The 23562-nt window shown below is 40.0% G+C and overlaps 3 protein-coding genes across 3 annotated transcripts; all 3 read right to left on the bottom strand.

Annotated features, from left to right (window-relative positions):
* Positions 1-9517: 9517 nt before the first annotated feature.
* Positions 9518-11401, bottom strand: LOC136754126 (extracellular calcium-sensing receptor-like). Its single transcript, XM_066710456.1, has 3 exons — positions 11157-11401; positions 10920-11043; positions 9518-10689 (listed from the first exon to the last, which is right to left on the bottom strand). Exons 1-3 carry the CDS (start codon positions 11286-11288, stop codon positions 9776-9778), a joined length of 1170 nt encoding a protein of 389 aa, XP_066566553.1. The 5' UTR covers positions 11289-11401; the 3' UTR covers positions 9518-9775.
* A 20-nt stretch (positions 11402-11421) lies between these two features.
* LOC136753884 (vomeronasal type-2 receptor 1-like) lies at positions 11422-12334 on the bottom strand (the record flags this gene model as incomplete). The annotated part of the gene is made up of 1 exon (XM_066710266.1): positions 11422-12334. A coding segment is annotated over one exon (900 nt), but the record flags the coding sequence as incomplete, so codon positions are not given.
* A 7433-nt stretch (positions 12335-19767) lies between these two features.
* Positions 19768-23253, bottom strand: LOC136754125 (extracellular calcium-sensing receptor-like). The gene is made up of 5 exons (XM_066710455.1): positions 22996-23253; positions 21981-22796; positions 21656-21883; positions 20915-21038; positions 19768-20681 (listed from the first exon to the last, which is right to left on the bottom strand). The coding sequence occupies exons 1-5, from the start codon at positions 23251-23253 to the stop codon at positions 19768-19770; spliced, it is 2340 nt and encodes a 779-aa protein (XP_066566552.1).
* Between the last annotated feature and the right edge of the window lie 309 nt (positions 23254-23562).

The following is a 23562-nucleotide window of genomic DNA, read 5'->3' as shown; positions in this document are numbered from 1 at the left end:
CAGGGTCAATCCCAAATACTCAAGTAAGTGGCGGAATTTACATGTGTGTTTTGACATTACAATATTCTGAAGACAAAAATTAAATGACCCTCTCGGGGCTCGACGTACAGCTCTCTTGCTGTTTTGACAGGAAAATGCCAGAAAAGCTGGTTTACATACGCAAATTAAACAGTGCACAGCTGTGGCTTGTGCCTTGCGTGTTGTTGTTTAATACTTTGTTTAACTGATCTTACCCGAGTGGTTTTTCATGTCACACTAGCAAGGTAGCAAGCTAGCAAGTTGGTCTCATTGGCAGCCTTGAAATTCTCTGCTCGATTTCCGATTGCTGCGTTACTCCTTTTTGTTTTTGAGCAACTGGATTGGTTGCAGGCCTGCTAATGCTTTGCCGTTGAAATTCAGATACTTCAAACAGTAAATGCTGGTTGCAGATCTGGAAACGTTTAAGTACCATTTTTTGTTTGTTTGTTTTACTTTTACACAATAAGATACATTTTTTTGCTCAACGTTGGTTCAATGCAGTTGAATAATACATTCGTTTTTTTTTTTTTTAATTGGCTGCATAGCTGGTTCTAGATTTAATACAAGTTTATGTTTGGTTTCCTAACCTCTGTACTTTCCTTTGTGTGTCCACCCTTGCTGAAACAGCTTGCCAACTTTTAGTGACCCTCTCCTTTGTTTTGTTTTAAGTACACCATTTTTTTTGTTTTGTAAAAGTGATTTGAATATGGGGATATGTGTGATGAGATTAATTTAGAGGAAGCCTCACACGATAAGACACAGTACTACTGCCCTCAGGTTGTAAATAATTTTACTTTCTGGAACTCAGGATGACTCACTATAAGGGAAATTGTAAAGGTTAATAATGTAAATATGTTATCTATTTAAATTGAAAAAAATTTTTAAAGCTAAAAGTGTGAGTAAAAAACTTCATTAGGCTGATACAATTTCCATGTATTATGTGCATTTGTAAGTTGCACATCTGGGAAGGAAATACATAATGTATACAACATGTTTTACATGTTTATTTCTCTCAAAGCACATGCAACAGGCTCATTTGGGAAAAATGAGCAACGATGAGCAGGTTTCTAATGAAAGGTAACAAAGGGTTGTAAAGCTACTTAATGTGATATAAACTGATCAAATTTTCTGATTACACTGTAAATTATGAAGCCGGTGGAGCAAAAAGGGAACTTCGATTGCATCAGCTTCTTCTGCGATTAGGACTTCTCTCAACACCAACTCTGCTTGTGACTGTAGTTCCTCTACCAAAGCTGTCCACGCTCCGTCTGCACAGACCGTGACATAACGTGCAGACTCCCATCTGAACTGTAGCCAAAACAGAAGTGTCATGAACACACCCAACATCTTTCACAGATGTGGAGAGCCCAGAACTGGAAGTAAAGAGGCTGGCTGAGATTTAAGCAGAAATATGTAGGCTATAGGTTATGCATATAGTCCATTGCGATAGACCATGTCCTTCTCTGTGGCTTTTTTTTTTTTGGCCACAAACCTGATTATCCAGAGTTTTCAGGACAAACGTGCACGCGCATCATCATTTCATGAGTGAAAACCACTGTATGTAAACTCCCCCAATGACATAAAAATTATGAAAACACTTGAAAACACTCCCATTTCCATATGTAAACCAAAATTCCACTGAGATAATCATAGATATACTTAAAAAAACACAATATAAAACTGCAAGATAATGGTTTATTGTGGGTTTAAGGCTAAAGTAAGTTGCTGATGGATGTTTCAACCCCTCCTGAAGTCTAGAGGTAGAAAGTTTTGGGGGGTGGAGTCACAACACACCATGCCTGCACAGGGAAAGATGTGGTGTGATGAGCGTACGGTGCAAGGCAGATCCACGGCAACAAAATAATAATACATATTTTTTGCTTTGAGGGTGGCATGGTGGCACGGTGGTTAGCACTGCTGCCTCACAGCTCTAGGGGTCTTGGGTTTGAGTACCGGCTTGGGGTGCCTGTCTGTGTGGAGTTTGCGTGTTCTCCCTGTGTCCACATGGGTTTTCTCCAGACACTCCGGTTTCCTCCCACTGTCCAAAGACATGCAGGTTAGGTGAATCTAAATTACCCTGTGTGTGTGTTGCCCAGCGATGGACTGGTGTAACATGCTGGGTGTATGCCTGCTGGGATCGGCTCTGGCTTCCCTGCGACCCTCACCAGGATAAGTGGTTTGGAAAATGGATGGATGGATTTATTGCTTTGACAACAATAACTTATGACCGTGGTAGGGGACAAATACCCAGGATAAAATACAATAATAAATTATAACAAACACCATGGACTAAAGGGAGGATGTAAACAAGGGTGCCAAATCAAATAATCTATATGTCCTGCTAGGGAAAACTGACTAATCTACCTAACAACCCCCCTAGTCTAGCCCAAAATTACACATTGTGGCACCCGTGTGGACTAGCCTAGTGTGACTATATGTAACAGGGCTCATTCAGTAAAAATTAATGAGGACGTTACAAGTGACATAACTCCTCTGAAAATCAGTACAGTTTTAATCCGGGACACCTGGGCTGCATCCCAAATTGCACACTTGCTCCCTTGTTACCTTCCCTTGAGGAGCAGAAGTACTATGGTTGCCATCTTAAGGGGTGTCCCAATACCTTAGGGAATGAGTGAAGGGAGCCTAATTGAGCTATCTGTGCCCTTCACTTCTCCCCTCAATAGAGTTTACAAAACAGTACACTTATGCAGAAGTGTTTTAGCTCTGAAATCCCAGAACTCTTTGCGGAGACAAGTAAATTGGGAAAATGTGGCAACGGTGTGTGCATATAAATGTAATGTAGCCTAAATATTGCTAGCTAGACAGTAGATATTGTTAAGTATTTATCAAGGAAATTATAATACATAGATAGAGCATATACAATTATTCTATAACCATGATTTAAATATATGATTAGAAAGTATAGCGAAAAAACTTTTTGGCACCTATCAATACATTAATTACTGAAGTAGTCTAAAACTAGGAGGTGATATATGTGAACAATATATTTCCACATTATTATTATAGCAGTCTCCATTCTTTAAAACTACAATATGAAATGAAGAGATTGCATAAGGACAGTAAAGGCAAAGGTAGAAGTGCTGAAGTGTGTCCCATTTAACACTTCTAGCTTAACCCCGCGACCTACACCGTCACTCACTCAAGAACATACTCTCAGACATCAGCACAATGTCATGCAAAGTGTACACTTGTCGAAGGGTATAGGGAGCAAGTGTGCAAATTGGGATGCAACCCTGGTCTTTTGGTGTAACACTCTACTGTCACTGCAGTGTGGAGCGCTCGGAGGAGTGGTGTATGGTTTGAATCCTGAGCTCTGACCTGCATCGGCTACATATACAAATCCCAAACCTGCGTGATGTAAATGTAAGCCCATGGGCATCTGATTTGTCTATCTTGGCCTCCCCTGTGGCTGACTACAGGAATGGATGACAGTAACGATGGGCTGCTCAGCACTCACGCTCAATAATGTCCCGATCTTTTCGACACTTAATGCATCAGAACATTCCAAGACGTGTTACAAAAACACTTCTGGTCACGTGATGCCGGATATCAGAACACTTTGTCATGTATTGAATGACACCTGTTATCTCTCGTTGGAAGCACTGCCCAAGGGGGAGGGGTTTCTGTGCACTTCCCTAGGAACCTGATCAAACGTCACTCTATCAAAGCTGCCATTGGCCCGTGTGCCGTCACTCAAACATTTCCTTCCCACTTCCTGTTTGTATAAAAGGTGACGTCTGCACAGGTTCTTCCTCTTTTGCCTGTTTGCTGGACTCGAGAACATGAGCTCTCTGTGTCTTGTTTGTACATAAGACCTGCGTATTTTGGTTGGCTGTATAGTTCAACACCGTTTTTCGCTACAGTGCCTGCTATATTTGTTATTGTTTAGTTATCTTGATAGCTAATCCCGATTCTGTTCTGTCCACGCACTGGAGGTCTGGCTGTGCTTTTAGTTTCAGATTCGGTTACAAATAGAGCATTTTAAAAATAATAGTCGTGCTAATATAGTGCCTTATATTATCCGACTGCTTGCTGTGTTGGTTTTTTTTCCACAGGGCTTTTTCCTCCACAGCAGGACCATTATCAGCAGAAGTAAAGGCCGCCTGGCCTAAGCCTTGGTCTGTCGTAAGTGATCTCGCTCCTGCGAGAGGGGCACCTCCGCCGGCTTGTGCCCGCACTACAGCCCGACTGTGGCTGTAGGAGATCTTGCTCTCTCAGCTTGCTGGGATCGAGCTCTGCTACGCTTCATCGTCCGTGTGTGCAGCCTCGGTTCTAGGCCCTGCTTTGGCTGGTGGCCTACTACCCTTGTCACTTGGTGTCCCCAGAAACCCTGACACACAGTGTGGTTAAGCATACGGGCCTACGCGAAACTCCACTTGTTGTGGCAGCGTCCCAGTTGTTGTGTGCCCCCGATGCAAACACAGACCAGCGCCCCCGCTGCACGCCAAGGTGGCTCAAGTTACATGCCCTGTCCATACACCCAGCATGTGTACGTTTTGCGGGAGATGGCTCCACGGTCACGCTACAGCCTAACTCTGCATTCCTCTCAAAAATAATGTCTCTATTTTATGTCAACATGTCTATTGTGTTGATGGCTTTTGAAGAACCCATCCTCTATCATAACCCACAGCTTTGAATTCCATGCAGTGGAAATCACCTCTCCCTCTCACCTCTTCCTTCTAGTTCTCTACTGTCCACCTGGTCCACTCACCTCCTTCCTGGATGAACTTGACTTTCTTCTCTACTCCCTCCCCTCGCTGTCCTCACCTACCATCTTCCTGGCAGACTTCAACATCCACCTCTCCAACCCTTCCCACTGTACCGGACTTCTTCCTCTCCTTCACTCCTTTAACTTCTCTCTCTCCCCGTCTCCCCCACTCACAGGGCTGGCTGCCAGCTAGACCTCATCTTCTCTAGAGGCTGCTCTCCTTCAACACTCTCTGTGACATCCATGGACATCTCAGACCACCACTTCATCTCCTTATCCCTTTCCCTCACCTCCCTCCCCACCCCACCCACTCCCTCTGTCACCTTCCGCCGTAATCTCCGCTCCCCCTCCCCCTCCACCCTTGCCTCCACTGCCCTCACTCTCTTACCTTCCATTGACTGTTTTTCCCATCTATCTGTCAACTGTGCTACCTCCTCTTTGTTCTCCTCACTCACCTCCTCCCTTGACTCTCTCTGTCCTCTCACGTCTCGTCCTGCCCATCCCTTCCCTCTTCAGCCTTGGCTCTCTGCTGTTCTCCGCTCAACCCGAACAAGTCTGTGTGCCGTTGAACAGAAGTGGAAAAGGACCGAACTCCCAGCTGCCCTCGAAGTCTACCGCTCTCTACTGTCTACATTCTCCTCCCTCCTTGCCCCCCTCCCCCTCCCTCATCTCTCACTGCTGATGATTTTGCCTCCTTCTTCTCCTCCAAGATTGCAGACATCTGCAGGCTCTTCAACAGTCCCCCCCATCACACCCAAACCTCCCACTGACCAAGCTTCCTTTTCTTCATTCTCACTTCTCTCGGACTCTGAAGTTTCCGCTCTCCTCCTACGTCACAAACTTACAACGTGTGCCCTGGACCCTCTCCCTTCTCGCCTCCTCCAATCGACCACTCCTGATCTACTCCCCTTTATCTCCTCCCTCCTCAACTTTTCACTCCTCTCTGGCTGTTTCCCCTCTGCATTTTAACAAGCTGTTGTCATCCCACTCCTGAAGATACCAACCCTTGACGCCACCTCTCCTCAGAACTACCACCCTTTCTCCCTACTCCCCTTCCTCTCAAAGACTCTCGAGTGGGCGGTCCATCGTCAGCTCTTTGACTTTCTGTCCCAACACTCACTCCTTGATCCTCTGCAGTCCGGCTTCCATACAGCTCACTCCACTGAGACGGCTCTACTGGCAGTTACTCTGCGGCTCGTTTGATATTCTCTCTGCCCCATTTCGCACACGCTACTCCACTACTCTGCTTCCTCCACTGGCTCCCCATACCAGCACGCATTCAGTTCAAGACATTGACCCTCACCTACAGCTGTCTCGACCACACTGCACCAAGTTACCTTCAGACACTTGTCTCTCCATACATCCCCTCCAGACCACTGTGGTCTTCCAGTGCCAGAAAACTAACTCTACCTCCTCTCCACTCCCCTTCCTCCAGAGCCCACTCCTTCTCATCCCTGGTCCCTAAATGGTGGAACGACCTTCCCACCAAAGCCAAAACAGCAGAGTCCTTGTCCTCATTTCGGCACTTACTCAAGACACATCTTAATTCAGGCCTTGCTAAAATGACATAACATTTGGGTGCAAATATACAGATAAGCAGACCAAAACTAGATGCCAAAATGGCAAATATTTCCACAGCTACTGTATACTTCCCAGGTGAGCTGACATGTGCTGGGATAAAGGTGATCCAGACTGCACAGAATATGAGCATGCTGAATGTGATCAATTTGGCTTCATTGAAGTTATCAGGTAGTTTATGAGCCAGGAAAGCCAGCACAAAGCACATGGCAGAGAGGAATCCAATATACCCTAACACAGCCCAGAATGCACTTGCAGACATACATAGTACATAGTATTTCATGTTCCTGTTTGGAAAAGACACATCTTTTCAGACAGTACTTATAATATTAGTCCTTTTAATCCCCATTAGATAGAGTTTTATTATGCTTCTTGTGTTTTTGATTGCGTTCCTCCTTGCTCCCTTTCCCGTAGCTCTTGACTGTGACCCTAAATCTAGACAGCACTTAGCTTTTACTGTCCAGGATGTAGGACCTCACTTACTGTACTTGCCTGTGTAAATTGGAAGTTGTAAAATGTATTATATTTTGAATTGCTATGTTTTATGTAAATTGAATTTGTAATGATCGATGCTTTTACTTAACTGTATTTTTGCACTTTGTCTTGCACTTATGTTGTAAGTTGCCCTGGATAAGGGCGTCTGCCAAGAAATAATAATAATAATAATAATAATAATAATAATAATAATAATAATAATAATAATAATAAAGAATTTAAGTCTTGAAGCACAGAGGATAATGTATTTATTTAACATGCTTGGCCTGGAAGGCCTCGACATGGAAGATCTCCAGGTCTCTGGCCTTTGGATTGTTCGTGGTTGTCTTCCTGTTACGGCATACAAACTGCCCGTTTTCTTTTCTTTAACAATGGAAAATGAGGTAATCAATCACTATAATGTAACATCTTCAGTCTTGAGAGAAGAACAGGAAATCCACAAACGGACACTAAGCAAACTGACAACTGTAGGCTATTTATTTGTTTCAGTGTTCATTATCATAATGAACAGAATTTGCAGGGGAGAGAGGAATGTCTAGAGGGTATGGCCTGAACATATGCCTTAGTGGCTGTTGCTAGCTTAATAAATCTAATTTGCTCGGTCTGTATACTATTATTAATATAAAACATAATACAGTCTCTCCAGGTTTCCTACCTCCTCCCTTCTCTTTGGAGCAGGAGAGTCGGCTTCACCTGCTCTGCCCTCAGCGCCCCCTTGGAAGACATTTGTGCGGCTGCAGCCTGGGCTTCACCACTCACGTTCTACAGGTCTACAGTCGAGCCCAAGTAGCCTACGGGCTCTGATGTCTTCCCAGGGTATGTCATGCAGCTTTCAGGTACATTACCTTATGAGGCTGCCCTGTATAGAGTTTTATATTGCATTATGTTGTGGTGGTGCATGTAACTGGCCTGTACCCCACTATGTGTGTATATATATATATATATATATATATATATATATGTGTGTGTGTGTGTGTGTGTGTAAACAGCAGGACTGTGGCTCCGTCCTAGATTGCTAGTAGACTGGAGCATCACTGCAGCTGTTCCCAGCTGATGGCATTCGAGCTGTTCTTGCTTGCTGTTTCAGAAAGCTCCGTTCTGCCCATCACTAGATGACAGTGGGAGTTGGAAATGAACAAGAATGAAACAAAACCTAGAGCTACACTGAACATGTAAGAACTAAACAGTACACAACAGTGCAAACAAGTGCTAATGATGATTGACAGGGGATACAAATAACCTAAACCTGTGTCTTGAGAGCTATGTATATAGTTTTGGAGCGGCCCCTCCTATTCAAGTGCTGTGGCAACACACCTTTTCCATAGCTTGCGCCTTCTTAAGGCTGATTTATACTTCTGTGTAGGTAAGCGTATGCGTCTCTGCGTAGCAACACAGAGCAGGGGTTTCTGGGTAAGCGTAGCCCGCAGAGGCCCACAGAGGAGCTGACACGCACTCCTCCAAAATCTCAACAGCGCGTATCAGGCCAGCGTTGATTGGTTGAGCTGTGAGATTCTAAGTGCCGTGGCCAATTGTTCAGTGCTGGGGCGACTGGTGTACGATGTCTGTCTAGGAGCTGGAGCAGGTCAGAGAAACAGTGTAGTGACATACAAAAGTATTTAAAATGCATCTCCTTATCCACAAAACGCATTTGTCCACCTAATGAGTATTTTGTCCCTCGAACTGCACATTTAGTTAATATAATTCACATTTTATCCCACAAAATGCCCACATATTAGCATTCATGATCAAACAGGTGACTGATCAAGGCATTGATCCAGAGACCCGGGTTTGCAATGTAATCAAGATTTAATTCCAAAGGAAATTTAGAAACTTGCTGAGTCGATCAGATAAGCACACTCTCGCACACTCCTCACTTCTACCACTGAACTGAACTACTCCCCGACTACAGCGTGCGGGCACCCCTATTTATGTCCTCTGGCCCCGTGACTGTCTCCCCCAGTCACGGCGCCTCCCGTGTTCCCGCGCAGGGCTAATCAATCAATCAATTTTTCAAGTGGGAGAAAACAATACAACAAATAAAATAATGGATCAATTTGTTCATAAACTTCCAAAACTAGTTGAAGATATATGCAAGGTCCCTGCTTCTGTGGAAAACAAAGGCAATATGAATCTTCATTGAGGGAGGGAACAAGTGATGACATGGTGACACCCATTCATGAGTGAGTCGTGCAGTGGACATTTTCCTAGTTACCGGAAGAAGGAACAGTGGTTGGAGTAATGAAAATCACATGAGTGGTTAGTAGTGATTTAAGGTAAGCGCATTTTAACATCTTAAAAACACAATATTAAATAATATATAATAGGCATTTCTACCTTTGTTTTTACACGTAAACAAAGTTAAAATATGAAATGAAGAACATTCTTATTCAGAGGTAAAACGGTTAACTTTTTTTTTTTTTTTCGGAACCTGGACCTCATAGGCGTTACAATAATGAGTAGAAAGGCATCTTACAGAAAATAAAGCTGCCAATCAGAAAAGGCTTGTATTTATATTTTAGCAGATGGGTCATTGCTTTCATTAAATTCACATTAAGACTAGACTTTCTGTGTGAGTGTACAGCACATATTCATTTATTGTCAAACAGGAAAATACATTTGGTTTAAGCATTTTAAACATACTGTTTGAAGGAAATAAAGAATATGTGAACATGTTTCTTGTGGGTTAATTAAATTTACGGCAACTTTGCAAATAAATGAATGTGAAGTCCATTCATGTGTTTCAATCAGGTGGTTGTAATCCTCCTGTGCTTCTGTGCTCTACTGTTGCTCATCTGTACTGCCCTGCATGGTTGCTGACTCTGTGGAAGTAAACTGTTGTCATTCTAAAATAATTTACAGCCCTTCACCTGTGCTACCTGTATCATTTGTAATATATGTTTTTGATGTTTCAGGATGTTTTTCACTTTACCAACAAAAGATACAGAAATGTCTGTTTTATAGTGATTTTGAGGACATTTTACCCATCAAGTGTTTCCTTGTGTTTAATTCAGGCCTTGCTAAAATGACATAACATTTGGGTGCAAATATACAGATAAGCAGACCAAAACTAGATGCCAAAATGGCAAATATTTCCACAGCTACTGTATACTTCCCAGGTGAGCTGACATAAGCTGGGATAAAGGTAATCCAAACTGCACAGAATATGAGCATGCTGAATGTGATGAATTTGGCTTCATTGAAGTTATCAGGTAGTTTATGAGCCAGGAAAGCCAGCACAAAGCACATGGCAGAGAGGAATCCAATATACCCTAACACAGCCCAGAATGCACTTGCAGATCCCAGATCACACTCCAGAATGATTCTGTCTGAATAGTATGTCATGTTCCTGTTTGGAAAAGGGGGGGATAGAATCAGCCACAGGGTGCAAATTAAGACCTGTATGAGTGTGAAAGCAAGCACACTTAACCTCTGCTGTGTGGGCCCAAACCATTTCATAATAGTATTGCCTGGCAGTGTAGCCCTGAAGGCCATTAACACCACTATTGTTTTCCCCAGAACACAAGAGATGCACAGGACAAATGTGATGCCAAATGCTGTGTGGCGCAACATACAGGACCACTCAGAGGGCTGGCCAATGAAAGTAAGAGAGCAAAGGAAACACAGAGTTAGTGAAAAGAGCAGGAGGAAACTGAGCTTAGAGTTATTGGCTCTAACAACAGGTGTATCTTTTAATTTATAGAAGATCAATGCTATTATGATGGTTAAACAAGCTCCAGCTAAAGAGACAATAGTGAGCAGTATTCCCATAATTTCCTCATAGTTCAGAAATTCAGTTATTTTTAAAACACATTTGTCCCTTTTCTCATTTGACCAATATTCCTCTGGACACTGGATACAGTCAATAGAATCTGCAAAAAATAAAATAAAAAGTAATGGTGATCAGAGACTGTTGACAGTTAATCCTCTTTACATTTTAGGTTTTATACTGAACAATAAGAATGGATAACACAATATAATTTATTTATTAATGACTCTAATGTTACATCAAATATACAGCTTTTTATTTTGTATTGTTTGTTCACCGTCATTGATATTTAAAAGGAGCAGGTTATTCTGTTCTGAATACACTGCCAGTTACCTGTAGTGTTGCTGATCTCTCCTGCTGCACACTGTATGCAGTCATAGCAACAGACTGGCTTTCCTTTCTGAACTGCCTTTCGAGTGCCTGGGAGACAGCTCTCACTGCACACGGATCTAGGAATCTGCACAGTGAAGGTGAAACAGGTTTACATGGAAACACCAATTAATCAGCATTGGTAGGTGAGATAATATTAATAATAATATTAAGCTTGAAAAAGAAAGGTAAATAGGTTACCTCAAGTTGACCACCTGCCCAAACAATGTTGACGTCATTCATGACAAACTGACGATCTGCTGGCAATGAAGCATCATAGTAACCGACAATGGCAAACTGTATGCTGCTTTCATTAACTGGCTGCCAGTTCATTAATTCATATCTCGCCACTGGGTCTCCATTCTGGTCAAAGGAGACTGTCTCTCCAGTTTTGGTTGTGAAGTTGACAGTTTTCAGATACTCAAGCACCTGTGCAAAAGGAAATGTTTATTTAACAAAGCAGAAATATTTCATTCACATTAAAATGAGATATACATTGAATTATATATGATTGTATGAGGACAATTCAGTATTGCAGTATTGAACCGTACCTGCCACGGTTTGAATGGAATTATTTTTGCACAACTATGATTTGAAAAAGGACCTTGCCCTTTTTTGCATGTAATCAGATTGTGTAGAGAATATGCAACAGCATAGACTGATTTGTAAACATTGTTGTATATTCTCATCTGAGATATGTCTGCGTATCTGTTTTTTAACTCTCTTAAGCTCTCAGATCCAGTGCAGGGTTTTATACCCGTTGTGTTATTTTGATTTGACAGAGAACAATTCAATGCTGTTTCCCAATACTTATTTATGAGAGCATTTCCCTGAACTTGAGATGTCTGGAGATTCATGAAAAACTCTCTTAATCCATCTATGTTTTTATTAATCATAGTGAATCCAATAGATCCAGTTAGGACTTTATAACCTTCTGCTGTTGCATAGTTTCTGGCAGTTATCCAAGCTTCACTGCCAATCCACTGCAGACCAGTAACATTGTGAAGGAATAACTCTGTTAACAGAACAGTCATGTCTGGTCTGGCCAGAAATGCTATGACAACCTTTGCAGTACTCCTTTTTATGACATCTACTGTCTTAAGAAGCTTTTCTATAGGATATGTTTCAGAAATGGCTGCTGAATATTCAATACAAATCCCCAGTTCCTGGGCAGCTTCAACAAAGGTAGCCATCCCATAGTTGCCATAATCATTGTCACTCCTGATGGTCCCAACCCAGGTCCATCCAAAGTGCTTGACAAGCTGTGCCAGGGCTCTGCTTTGGTAATAGTCACTGGGGATGGTCCTGAAGAATGAGGGAAATCTATTTCTATTACTGAGACACGCACAGGTTGCAAAATGACTTATCTGTAAAGGATAGAAAAGAGCACATTAGTTGATATTTTTTCTTCTATTGTAATTGTGGCTTAATTTAAACATTCCAAAATTGAATATAGTTCATTATGTACTTTACCTTATCAAATATAATAGGTAAGGTGACTTTTTCATTAACATTTTTCCCTTTTCATTATAGCATTATTTTCTTCTGTTATTTTTTTCTGGATTAGTTTATTAAATATAATTTATATCACTATGCAGTTACACAATTTTACAGATTTCATAAATATTAGATTCATTAGGATAGGTGAATTGTGTTAAATTTTTATATACCTTTTTTATAGCATTTGCTTTCATTTCCCCCCCTTTATTAAACACAGACAGTCATATTAGGCTTTTCTCACCACAGGAATGTGAAAAGAACCAACTGCAGTGGAGATGGCAATTGTGGTGGATGATCCAGATCCTCCTATCACTGCCTGAACTGCAGCTGGTTTGGAGCAGGCTGTGTCAGAGAGAGTTTCCTCATATCCATTCATTAAAGCCATGGCTGCTCTCACAGCCACAGGTATTGAGCCACAAGCATCATAGATTGTATAGCCCAGGGAAATGCCAGGAAGAATTTCTGTGTTGTTATTTATTTCTTCAATTGCAAATACCATTGTGTGTGCTGACAGAAATTCTCCAAAGTCTAACCTATGAAAAATATTTGCATTACATATATGTGCTGCCTGGCTATTTGTGGTATTAAAGTGGACAATCATGAAATGCATATATATATATATATATATATATATATATATATATATATATATATATATATATATATATATTATTGTTATATTGTTATATTAAAAACACACATGCTCATGTACAAAGAAAATAAAAATTAAAATAATTATTAATAAACTATAATTGAAGTTCTATATTAAAAAGCATCGTTATTATTTTAAAATATGAACTAACCTTTTGCATTCCAAGGGCTCAGGTTTAGCTGTAAAGGGGTGTATATTTTCTTCAGTTTTGCTGTGGAAGGAGAACATTCCACCAATCATTATGTCTCCCTCGTTAGATAAGTGTGGAAGAGACGCTTTTGCCTGCAGCCTGCAAACAGGCAGTTCTGCTGATGTCAAAACAGCCACAGCCATCGCCAGTGTAGCTGCTCGCAATAACATCCTGGAACTCATAAGGACAGCTCTGGATTTGAGACAGTGTGTCATCACTTGTTGTCTTTATATGGCACAGAGGGTCTCTAGGGTGATTAGATAATCATGGACTGAATTCTGACTAGTGTTTTATATCAAACTCAAAGGTTTGATTTGTGAATCTGCCCTAATCTGCCTCAAGGACTGAAATTTTAATTGCAATAAAGCTTTATTTATTCATTTACATCTATTATTTTCTGGATCTTGTCAGTTGAATCACTTGTGGTGTTATTTATTAAATTTCATTCAACATTATTTTTTGCATTGGATTGGATTTATTTTTTAGTTTTTTTTTGTTTCAAAATATTAGGGTCCACCAGTGTTGTAATGATTGTGCTGATAGTGCAAGGTGGAAATTGATTATATTACCAAATACCCAATTCAGCTGCTTTTATTTAAATTACACAAACTGCATTTGAGAATTTTTAAAACTGTTCAGTACCATCACCATCACCATAGAGCAAATCAATTATTGCTCAAGCAAATGCAACATTTATTGCTTTATTGATAGCTTTATTGATAGAAATACTTTTGCATGTGTCAGTGAAGAGTCCAAATAATCGAGAGAGAGATGCATTTTCAATCAAATGGAATTGCATACGAGTGGCTGTATGGAAGAGGTGTTGGAGAGGCAATCTCAAGAACAGTCTTAGAGAAGTTACAAAGTACAGGCATTTTTATGCAGACCAGACAGGAGAGAGAGACAACAGGACCCACATGTCTGTCCCATGATGAGTGCAATTTCGGTTTCTGCCTGGCAACTGCTCAGGAAGACCCATGGCTAAACTGGGGACAATTAAGGCATATGCAATGTTTAATATAAGGGGGGGTTGTACGATGTATCAAGCCCAAATTACTGTAAAAAAAAAAAGTTCTTATCAGACCCTATTCATCTAGGTATCAGGGTTGAACTATAGCACAGTACCATAGCACAGTAAGACAGTGAGACAGTGACCTTGTTCACACAGGCACACAGGGAAATAATTAGTTGTTGTTTCATCAAGCAAAGAAGGGTTTCAAAATCCATATTTCAAGTTACTTTGGTATAAAGCATATTCCTGAATCTAACAATGTATTTACTGTTCTTCTGAAATTATAGTGATTTCAAAACTTGTAATTTTGCAGGGCTCTACAGTAGTGCAGTACACACAGACAGCAAAATAAGCAAGAAAACAACCAGCTAGGTTAGCCAATAAAGGATAGCAAGCAATAAAAAGTCTGAAAAGATTATTTGAAAACTTGTAGCTAACAGATCCTTAAAAACGTTTTTCCTAAAAGTGATTTTTTAAGACATTTCTTTAAATATGTAGGGCAGTCCTCAGAGCCTCTGCAAGTTTGCTGCACAGCTGCAGATCAGTTCTCACTCAAGCTATTAGTACATAATGCATTATTTTGTATTCATTGTAATTATATGACACCTTCACTTTCCCACTCCGTTCAAGTGATTCTATAATCTCAGGGCATCTCTCATTAAGTAAATTCAATTTTAACTCTAAAGTTTTATGTATTTCCAAATTATTTTATTCCAACCAAATTCTTAATCTGCCTAAATTAACCTCATTTTATAGCCATCTGTTATCTGAAATGTCCTGACTAGTTTGTCCAAAAGTTGGTTGCCAGGGTGTTAAAGTCATGCCCCCTGCACCTTGTTTGCCACTTTTGAGATACGAAAATACCGGACCCCTGTTGGGGGGGGTTTGCAAAATGTCAACCTAGAGGGGGTGCTGGCAATTAGACGACGATGGGGTGGGGGGGGTGGGTTGAGGGCAAATTGTACACTGATAACATTTTCAACCACATATTCAAAACATTACAGTAATTAAAATAAACGGACATCTTCCAGAAATACTTGACAGGGGGTCAAAGTACATGCACTACATGGCCAAATGCTGCTCGTCAAACATCTCATTCCAAAATCATGGGCATTACTATGGAGTTGGTCCCCCCTTTGATGCAATAACAGCCTCCACTCTTCTGGGAAAGCTTTCCACTAGATGTTGGACCATTGTTGAGGGGAAGAGCATTAGTGAAGTCGGGCACAGTCGGCTTTTCCATTCATCCCAAAGGTGGGATGGGGTTGAGGTGAGGGCTCTGTGCAGGCCAGTCAAGTTGTTAGTTTGTGCATGGGTTGTCATGCTGAAACCGGAAAGGGCCTTCCCCAAACTCTTGCCACAACTTGGAGGTGCAGATTAATCTAGAATGTCATTGTAGACTGTAGCATTAAGATTTCCCTTCAGTGGGACTAAGGGGCAGAGTCCTGAGACCATAATTCCTCCTCCAAGCTTTACAGTTGGTCTATGCATTTGTGCAGGTACCATTCTCCTGGCATCCGCCAAACCCAGATTCCTCCGTCGGACTGCCTTATGGTGAAGCATGATTCATCACTCCAGAGATCGCATTTCCACTGCTCCCAGGTCAAATGGTGGCTAGCTTAACACCACTCCAGCCGACGCTTGGCATTGCGAATGAAGATCTTAGGGATATGCGGCTGCTTGGCCATGGAAACCAATTTCATAAAGCTCCCGAACAAACAGTTCTGCTGCCATTGCTTCCAGAGGCACTCGGAAGTGATTGTTGCAACCAACGAAAGACGCTATGCACTACGTACTTCAGCACTCAACAGTCCCATTCTGTGAGTTTGTGTGGCCGACCACTTCACAGCTGAGCTGTTGTTGCTCCTGGATGTTTCCTCTTAACAATAACAGCACTTACAGCTCACCAGGGCAGCTCTAGCAGGGCAGAAATTTGACAAACTGACTTGTTGGAAAGGTGGCATCCTATGACGGTACCTTGTTGAAAGTCATTGAGCTCTCAGTAAAGTTCAATCTACTGCCAATGCTTTTCTAAGGAGATTGCTGTGTGGCTTGATTTTACAGTGGCTCTCAAAAGTATTTACCCCTCTTGGTATTTTCCACATGTCATTGTGTTACAACATGAAATCAGAATGGATTTAATCAGGAGGTTTTGCCACAGATCAACATCAAAAATGTCCATAATGTCAGTGAAAAATATGATCTGCACTTTGTTCTAAATTAATTACAAATACAAAACAGAAAATAATTGAATGCATAAGTAATCACCTATTCAGTCAATATTTGGTAGAGGCACCTTTTAGGTGCAGCAATTACAGCCATAAGTCTACGTATATAAGTCTACCAGCTGTGCACATCTGGACACAGCAATGTTTGCCCATTCGTCTTTGCAAAATTTCTCAAGCTCCATCAAGTTGGATGGGGATCTTTGGTGAACAGCAATGTTCAACTCTTTCCACATATTCTCAATAGGATTGAGGCTTTGATAGGGCCATTCCAGGACATTGACCTTTTTAATTGTAAGCCACTCCAGTGTGGCTTTGCCTGTATGGTTGGGGTCATTGCCCTGCTGGAAGATTAATAATTTCCCAAGTCCCAGGTTTCTTGCAGACTTCAGCAGTTTTTTTTACAGGATTTCTCTGTACTTCCATTTTACGTAATGCTGCCACCACCATGCTTCACGGTAGGGATGGTGTTCTCAGGATGGTGTGCGGTGTTAGGCTTGCACCAAATGTCGCGCATAGCCTTCTTGAGGCCAAAAAGCTCTATTTTGGTCTCATCAGACCATAGAATCTTCCTATAATTGGTCTCAGAGTCTCCCACATGCCAAATACACTAGTTAGAAGGGGTGTCCACATACTGTTGGCCATGTAGTGTACAAATACCGGACAGTCCGCTAAAATACTGGCCAGTTGGCAACCCTAATTGCCACAGACATCCTTTAGGTGAGTGTACATTATATCAAATATGTTAAGGTATCCTTATTTGTAGAAATACAGAAAAAAGTAATGTTCCTCCAATCTGGCAAAAATGCAGTAGGCTTAACACACAATTCAGGTAGAGAGATGGATGGAAATAATAATAATAATATATCAGAGTAAAACAAGAAAAATGCACGATTACAGAAGAAATCACTGAAATGTTAAAAGAAATAATAAAATCACAATAAAATACCGATCACAATAATAAAATGATTAAAATGTCAGTGCATATATACACTCACCTAAAGGATTATTAGGAACACCTGTTCAATTTCTCATTAATGCAATTATCTAACCAACCACATTTTGAGCTCTCTAGGGGTGTGTGTTGCTTCTACCAAAACGTGGATGGTCTTGTTCTGATCAGTAGACTGTCTGGTTCCAGAATATGTCATAATTGTCAATAGTTTTTGAGATTTTTTATTCCTAACAACATAGCAGTGAGGAGTACGGATTGAAGAGAAGCATACAGATTTGGTACCAGAAGGGTTTTTCAGTTTAAGGTTAAATTAAGCTGTATATATACATACATACCGGTAGTGTATATATATATAATTAGAATGACACCAAATTTCCTTTCAAATGTTCCACATTTCATACAGCAAACTATGAACCTGGACTTCATAGGCGTTACAATAATGAGTAGAAAGGCATCTTACAGGAAATAAAGCGGCCAATCAGAAAAGGCTTGTATTTATATTTTAGCAGATGGGTCATTGCTTTTATTGAAACCTAGTCTTAGTCTATATCTTAGTTTACTCTACAAAAATATACTAACAGGTTTTAAATTCACATTAAGACTAGACTTGTGTGAGTGTACAGCATGTATTAGTTTATTGTCAACACAGGAAAATACATTTGGGTTAACCATTTTAAACATAATGTTTGAAGGAAATAAAGAGCATGTTGTTATTATTTATTTATGTATTTATTTATTTATTGGCAGACATCCTTATCCAGGGTGACTTATGTTTCCTATAGGTTAATAAAATATTGGGCAACCTTGCAAATAAATTAATGTTGAAGAGAAGACCATTAATGTGTTTTAATCAGTTGGTTTTAATCCTCCTGTGCTTCTGTGCTCTGTTGTTGCTCATCTGTTCTGTCGTTCATAATTGCTGACTCTGTGGAAGTATATTGTTGTCATTCTAAAATCATTTGCGGCCCTGTGCTACCTATATAATTTGTAATACATGCATTTGATGTTTTGGGATGTTTTTCCATTATACCAAAGGGAGATACAGAAATATCTGTTTTATAGTGATTTTGAGGGCATTTTACCCATCAAGTGTTTCCTTGTGTTTAATTCAGGCTTTGCTAAATTATTATTATCCAATAATTCCTTTTCCTTCTCCACCTTCCCCATCTGTAGGAACTGTGATTAAAATAGGCTGTAAGCAAGATCAAACACAGTACATGTTCCAACATCCTAGAAATAATATAGATGGCTTAATGATTAATATATATTTCTATACGGTATACTGTTGGCCAGCACAGAGGTCTATGTAATATCTGCATAAGTCTTGGATAAATTATATTGAACACCAGAGTGTTTTAGGGTCAATAACATTGATGCAGTTAAAAAACAATAAACTAAAGCATTTAACTTATTTTCAATTGTTTCTCAGGCTTCTTCCCTCCCTGCTAACACACAATGTGTTATATTTTGAAAGTATAGGTACTACTTTTAATATAAAAAAAATGATGATATCTAATCTTTAAAGGATCTTGGATTCTTCAAAACATTTAAAGGAATAAACATTACAGTAATTTAAACAAATCACAAGGTTGTTAAATTTCATAGCATTTCTTTGCAGTAAAGGTAATTAATTAAGAAATACTAATTTAGAAATATTATAAATAATATATTGTATTGGGCTAAAAAGGGATTCAAACCTGTGTCTCCCACACCAGATTGCAGTGACCTAAGTGCATCACTATGGTCCATTCATTATGATTAAGTAAAGTTTAATTGAATCAGGGGGTGAAGTGTGATTTTGTACCATAATACAATAAAATAAATAAATAAATAAAACAGCAGTGAGCAGTGAGCAACGGTGTGTGTTAGCTGGGTTGGCTTTTGCAGATGCAGCAGTGTTAGCTTTATTCAATATAATGTTCTTTGCCTCCTCATACTCTTCCATAATTAGTGCTGAAATAGGCAGCACGCTCTCTTGCCTTCACCACATAATTGATTCAATGGGCCACTGAGCATCCTTTCGTATCCAAATGGAAACGCGCACTTATCCCCAACAAGGAACATCTGGCTTGAGCTAACAAGCTAATTCAATCCAAAAGCATTGGTAGGAAATCCCGGATATCAGTTAGCCCGTTTGCTATAATCGGGATTAGTCAACTTAACCTGGATTTGTTAAACCACGTACGAAGAATGGACACCAGGAGGTTTATGTTTTGCTGTGTTTTGCCACTATACAAACAAGAGATCAAAATGTTGGAGAAAGAGATATGTGGGTCTTTTATAGTGATTTTGAGAGCATTTTAGACATCAAGTGTTTCCTTGTGTTTAATTCAGGCTTTGCTAAAATGACATAACATTTGGGTGCAAATATACAGAAAAGCAAACCAAAACTAGAAGCCAAAATGGCAAATATTTCCACAGCTACAGTGAACTTCCCAGGAGAGCTGATATAAGCTGGGATAAAGGTGATCCAGACTGCACAGAATATGAGCATGCTGAATGTGATGAATTTGGCTTCATTGAAGTTGTCAGGAAGATTGCGAGCCAGGAAAGCCAACACAAAGCACATGGCAGAGAGGAATCCAATATACCCTAACACAGCCCAGAATGCACCTGCAGATCCCAGATCACACTCCAGAATGATTCTGTCTGCATAGTATTCCATGTTCCTGTTGGGAAAGGGAGGTGAAATTGTCAACCAAAGCACACAAATCAGGACCTGTATGAGTGTGAAAGCAAGAACACTTAACCTCTGCTGTGTGGGCCCAAACCATTTCATAATATTATTGCCTGGCAGTGTAGCCCTGAAGGCCATTAACACCACTATTGTTTTCCCCAGAACACAAGAGATGCACAGGACAAATGTGATGCCAAATGCTGTGTGGCGCAACATACAGGACCACTCAGAGGGCTGGCCAATGAAAGTAAGTGAGCAAAGGAAACACAGAGTTAATGAGAAGAGCAGGAGGAAACTGAGCTCAGAGTTATTGGCTTTAACAACCGGTGTATCTTTGAATTTATAGAAGATCAACGCTATCATGACCGTTAAACAAGCTCCAGTTAATGAGACAATACTGAGCAGTATTCCCATGATTTCTCCATAGTTCAGGAATTCAGTTATTTTTAAAACACATCTGTCCCTTTTCTCATTGGACCAATATTCCTCTGGACACTGGATACAGTCATTAGAATCTGCAAAAAAATAAAATAAAAAGTAAGGGTGATTAGAGACTGTTGACAGTTAATCCTTTTTACATTTTAGGTTTTATACTGAACAATAAGAATGGAGAACACAATATATTGATTTATTTATTGACTAGTATGTTACATCAGATATACAGCTTTTTATATTTTATTCAGTGTCATTAACAATTAAAAGACACACTAGGAGCAGGTTATTCTGTTCTGAATACACTGCCAGTTACCTGTAGTGTTGCTGATCTCTCCTGCTGCACACTGTATGCAGTCATAGCAACAGACTGGCTTTCCTTTCTGAACTGCCTTTCGAGTGCCTGGGAGACAGCTCTCACTGCACACGGATCTAGGAATCTGCATAGTGAAGGAAAAACAGGTTTATACTAATGAACATTAACTGCTAGCTGAGAAGTATTACTAATTGTAAACTGTTTAAAGATCAGTAGAGAGACTTTGAGCATAATCACAAATGTAGTCTTGTACATTAGGAATATTGAAAAGACGTATAGCCTATTTTCATATGCATCAATAAAGCTTCTGAAACAGTACATTCCTCTATAGCAGACTCATAGTTTATATAGTATAGTTTGTATATGACATATACTAACCGCCACAGGACATTGCTGCAAGTCAACCTTGGTAACCTTAACACTTAAAATAATGGGAGTCATAAAAGAGGTAATGCAAGAACTAAATTAATTTTGCCAACAATTCAGAACATGTATTTTCTGTTACTGATTTCTATTAAATTCAATTTAAGTACATCTTTGGGAGTCTAATAAACTACATCCTAACTTTTAGTTCTGTGCACTGTGTTAAGCACACAGAAGCATTCAAGATGTATATACAGTTTGTTTCTCTCTTATGCTTCTCCTTTTGGAATGAAGCTACAATATTGTTTGCATTGCTTTGAATATTCTGTGAATGTTCATTCTTTATAGATTGTCACTTATGCTTTGATAAACTCTCACCTCATGCTGACCAGCTGCCCAGACAATGTCAACGTTATTTAGGACAAACTGATGGCCTGCTGGCAATGAAGCATCATAGTAACCGACTGTGGTAAACTTTATGTTGCTTTCATTAATTGGTTGCCAGTTCACTAATTCATATCTCGCCACTGGGTCTCCATTCTGGTCAAAGGAGACCTTCTCTCCAGTTTTGGTTGTGAAATTGACAGTTTTCAGATACTCAAGCACCTGTGCAAAAGGAAATGTTTATTTCACAACAAACAAATCTTTAAATTACATTAAAAGGAGATTTACTGTCTATGAGGACAATTAAGTAATGCTTTACCTGCCATGGTTTAATTGAAATTGTTTCTGCACAACTATGGTTTTCAAAAGGACCTTGCCCTTTTTTGCATGTAATCAGATTGTGCAGAGAATATGCAACAGCATAGACTGATTTGTAAACATTGTTGTATATTCTCATCTCAGATATGTCTGCGTATCTGTTTTTCAACTCCCTTAATCGCTCAGTTCCCGTGCAGGGTTTTATACCTGTTGTGTTATCTTGATTTGACAGAGAACAATTCAATGCTGTCTCCCAATACTTATTTATGAGAGCATTTCCCTGCACCTGAGGTGGCTGGAGATTCATGAAAAACTCTCTTAATCCATCTATTTTTGTATTTATAATAGCGAATCCCATAGATCCAGTTAGGACTGTATAACCTTCTGCTGTTGCAAAGTTTCTGGCAGTTATCCAAGCTTCACTGCCAATCCACTGCAGACCAGTAACATTGTGAAGGAATAGCTCTGTTAACAGAACAGTCATCTCTCCTCTGGCCAGAAATGCTATGACAACCTTTGCAGTGCTCCTTTTTATGACATCTACTGTCTTAAGAAGCTTTTCTAAAGGATATGTTTCATAAATGGCTTCTGAATATTCAATACAAATCCCCAGCTTTTGGGCAGCTTCCACAAAGGTAGCCATCCCATAGTTGCCATAAGCAGTGTCACTCCTGACAACCCCAACCCAGGTCCATCCAAAGTGCTTGACAAGCTGTGCCAGGGCTCTGCTTTGGTAATAGTCACTGGGGATGGTTCTGAAGAATGAGGGGAATCTAATTCTGTTACTCAGACACGCACAAGTAGCAAAATGACTTATCTGTAAAGGATAGAAAATAACACATTACTTATATGGAGTTGTTATTTTTTCTTCTATTGTAATTGTGGCTTAATTTAAACATTCCAAATTGAATATAGGTCATTATGTACTTTACCTTATCAAATATAATAGGTAAGGTGACTTTTTCATTAACATTTTTCCCTTTTCATTATAACAAGCAGTCATAGGTTTCTCTTACCGCAGGAATATGAAAAGAACCAACTGCAGTTGAGATGGCAATTGTGGTTGATGATGAGGATCCTCCTATCACTGCCTGAACTGCAGCTGGTTTGGAGCAGGCTGTGTCAGAGAGAGTTTCCTCATATCCATTCATTATAGCCATTACTGCTCTCACAGCCATAGCTACAGTGTCACATTCATCATAGATTTTATAACCCAGAGAAATGCTTGGAAGAATTTCTGTGCTGTTATTTATTTCTTCAATGGCAAATATCATTGTATGTGCTGACAGAAATTCTCCAAAGTTTAACCTAGGAAAAATATGTTTTTTATATAGCCTATATTATATATACCTATATGACATTAAAACATAATTTGTGCACAAAAAATGCTTATCGCAGCAAGATTCTTAGAACAAAGGAAAAAACAGAAACATTCATAGCATTCATAGTAGAGACAGGTGTGGCAGCTCACTCCATTCATCTCTCAGATCAAGGGTTCCCAAACATTTTCACACTGTGGCCCAGCTATTCAAAATATTAAAGTACCTTGGGCAAAGAGAACACAAACTATACAATGTAGATTG

The sequence above is a fragment of the Amia ocellicauda genome, chromosome 7 (genome assembly GCF_036373705.1).
Source record: "Amia ocellicauda isolate fAmiCal2 chromosome 7, fAmiCal2.hap1, whole genome shotgun sequence".
Taxonomy (NCBI): Eukaryota; Metazoa; Chordata; class Actinopteri; order Amiiformes; family Amiidae; genus Amia; species Amia ocellicauda.
The sequence above is the reverse complement of the archived record's forward strand: the minus strand, read 5'-3'. Positions and strand labels throughout refer to the sequence as shown.

What these genes read in the sequence shown, in the direction of transcription:
- LOC136754126 (XM_066710456.1), bottom strand. Translation starts at nt 11,288, where the DNA reads ATGAACTGGCAGCCAGTTAATGAAAGCAGCATACAGTTTGCCATTGTC. An exon ending in GGGCAGGTGGTCAACTTGAG is followed by an intron (nt 11,044 to 11,156) that starts GTAACCTATTTA and finishes TTCACTGTGCAG; the next exon opens with ATTCCTAGATCCGTGTGCAG. An exon ending in AGAGATCAGCAACACTACAG is followed by an intron (nt 10,690 to 10,919) that starts GTAACTGGCAGT and finishes TATTTTTTGCAG; the next exon opens with ATTCTATTGACTGTATCCAG.
- LOC136754125 (XM_066710455.1), bottom strand. Translation starts at nt 23,253, where the DNA reads ATGATATTTGCCATTGAAGAAATAAATAACAGCACAGAAATTCTTCCA. An exon ending in GTTCTTTTCATATTCCTGCG is followed by an intron (nt 22,797 to 22,995) that starts GTAAGAGAAACC and finishes TATCCTTTACAG; the next exon opens with ATAAGTCATTTTGCTACTTG. An exon ending in TTTCAATTAAACCATGGCAG is followed by an intron (nt 21,884 to 21,980) that starts GTAAAGCATTAC and finishes CCTTTTGCACAG; the next exon opens with GTGCTTGAGTATCTGAAAAC.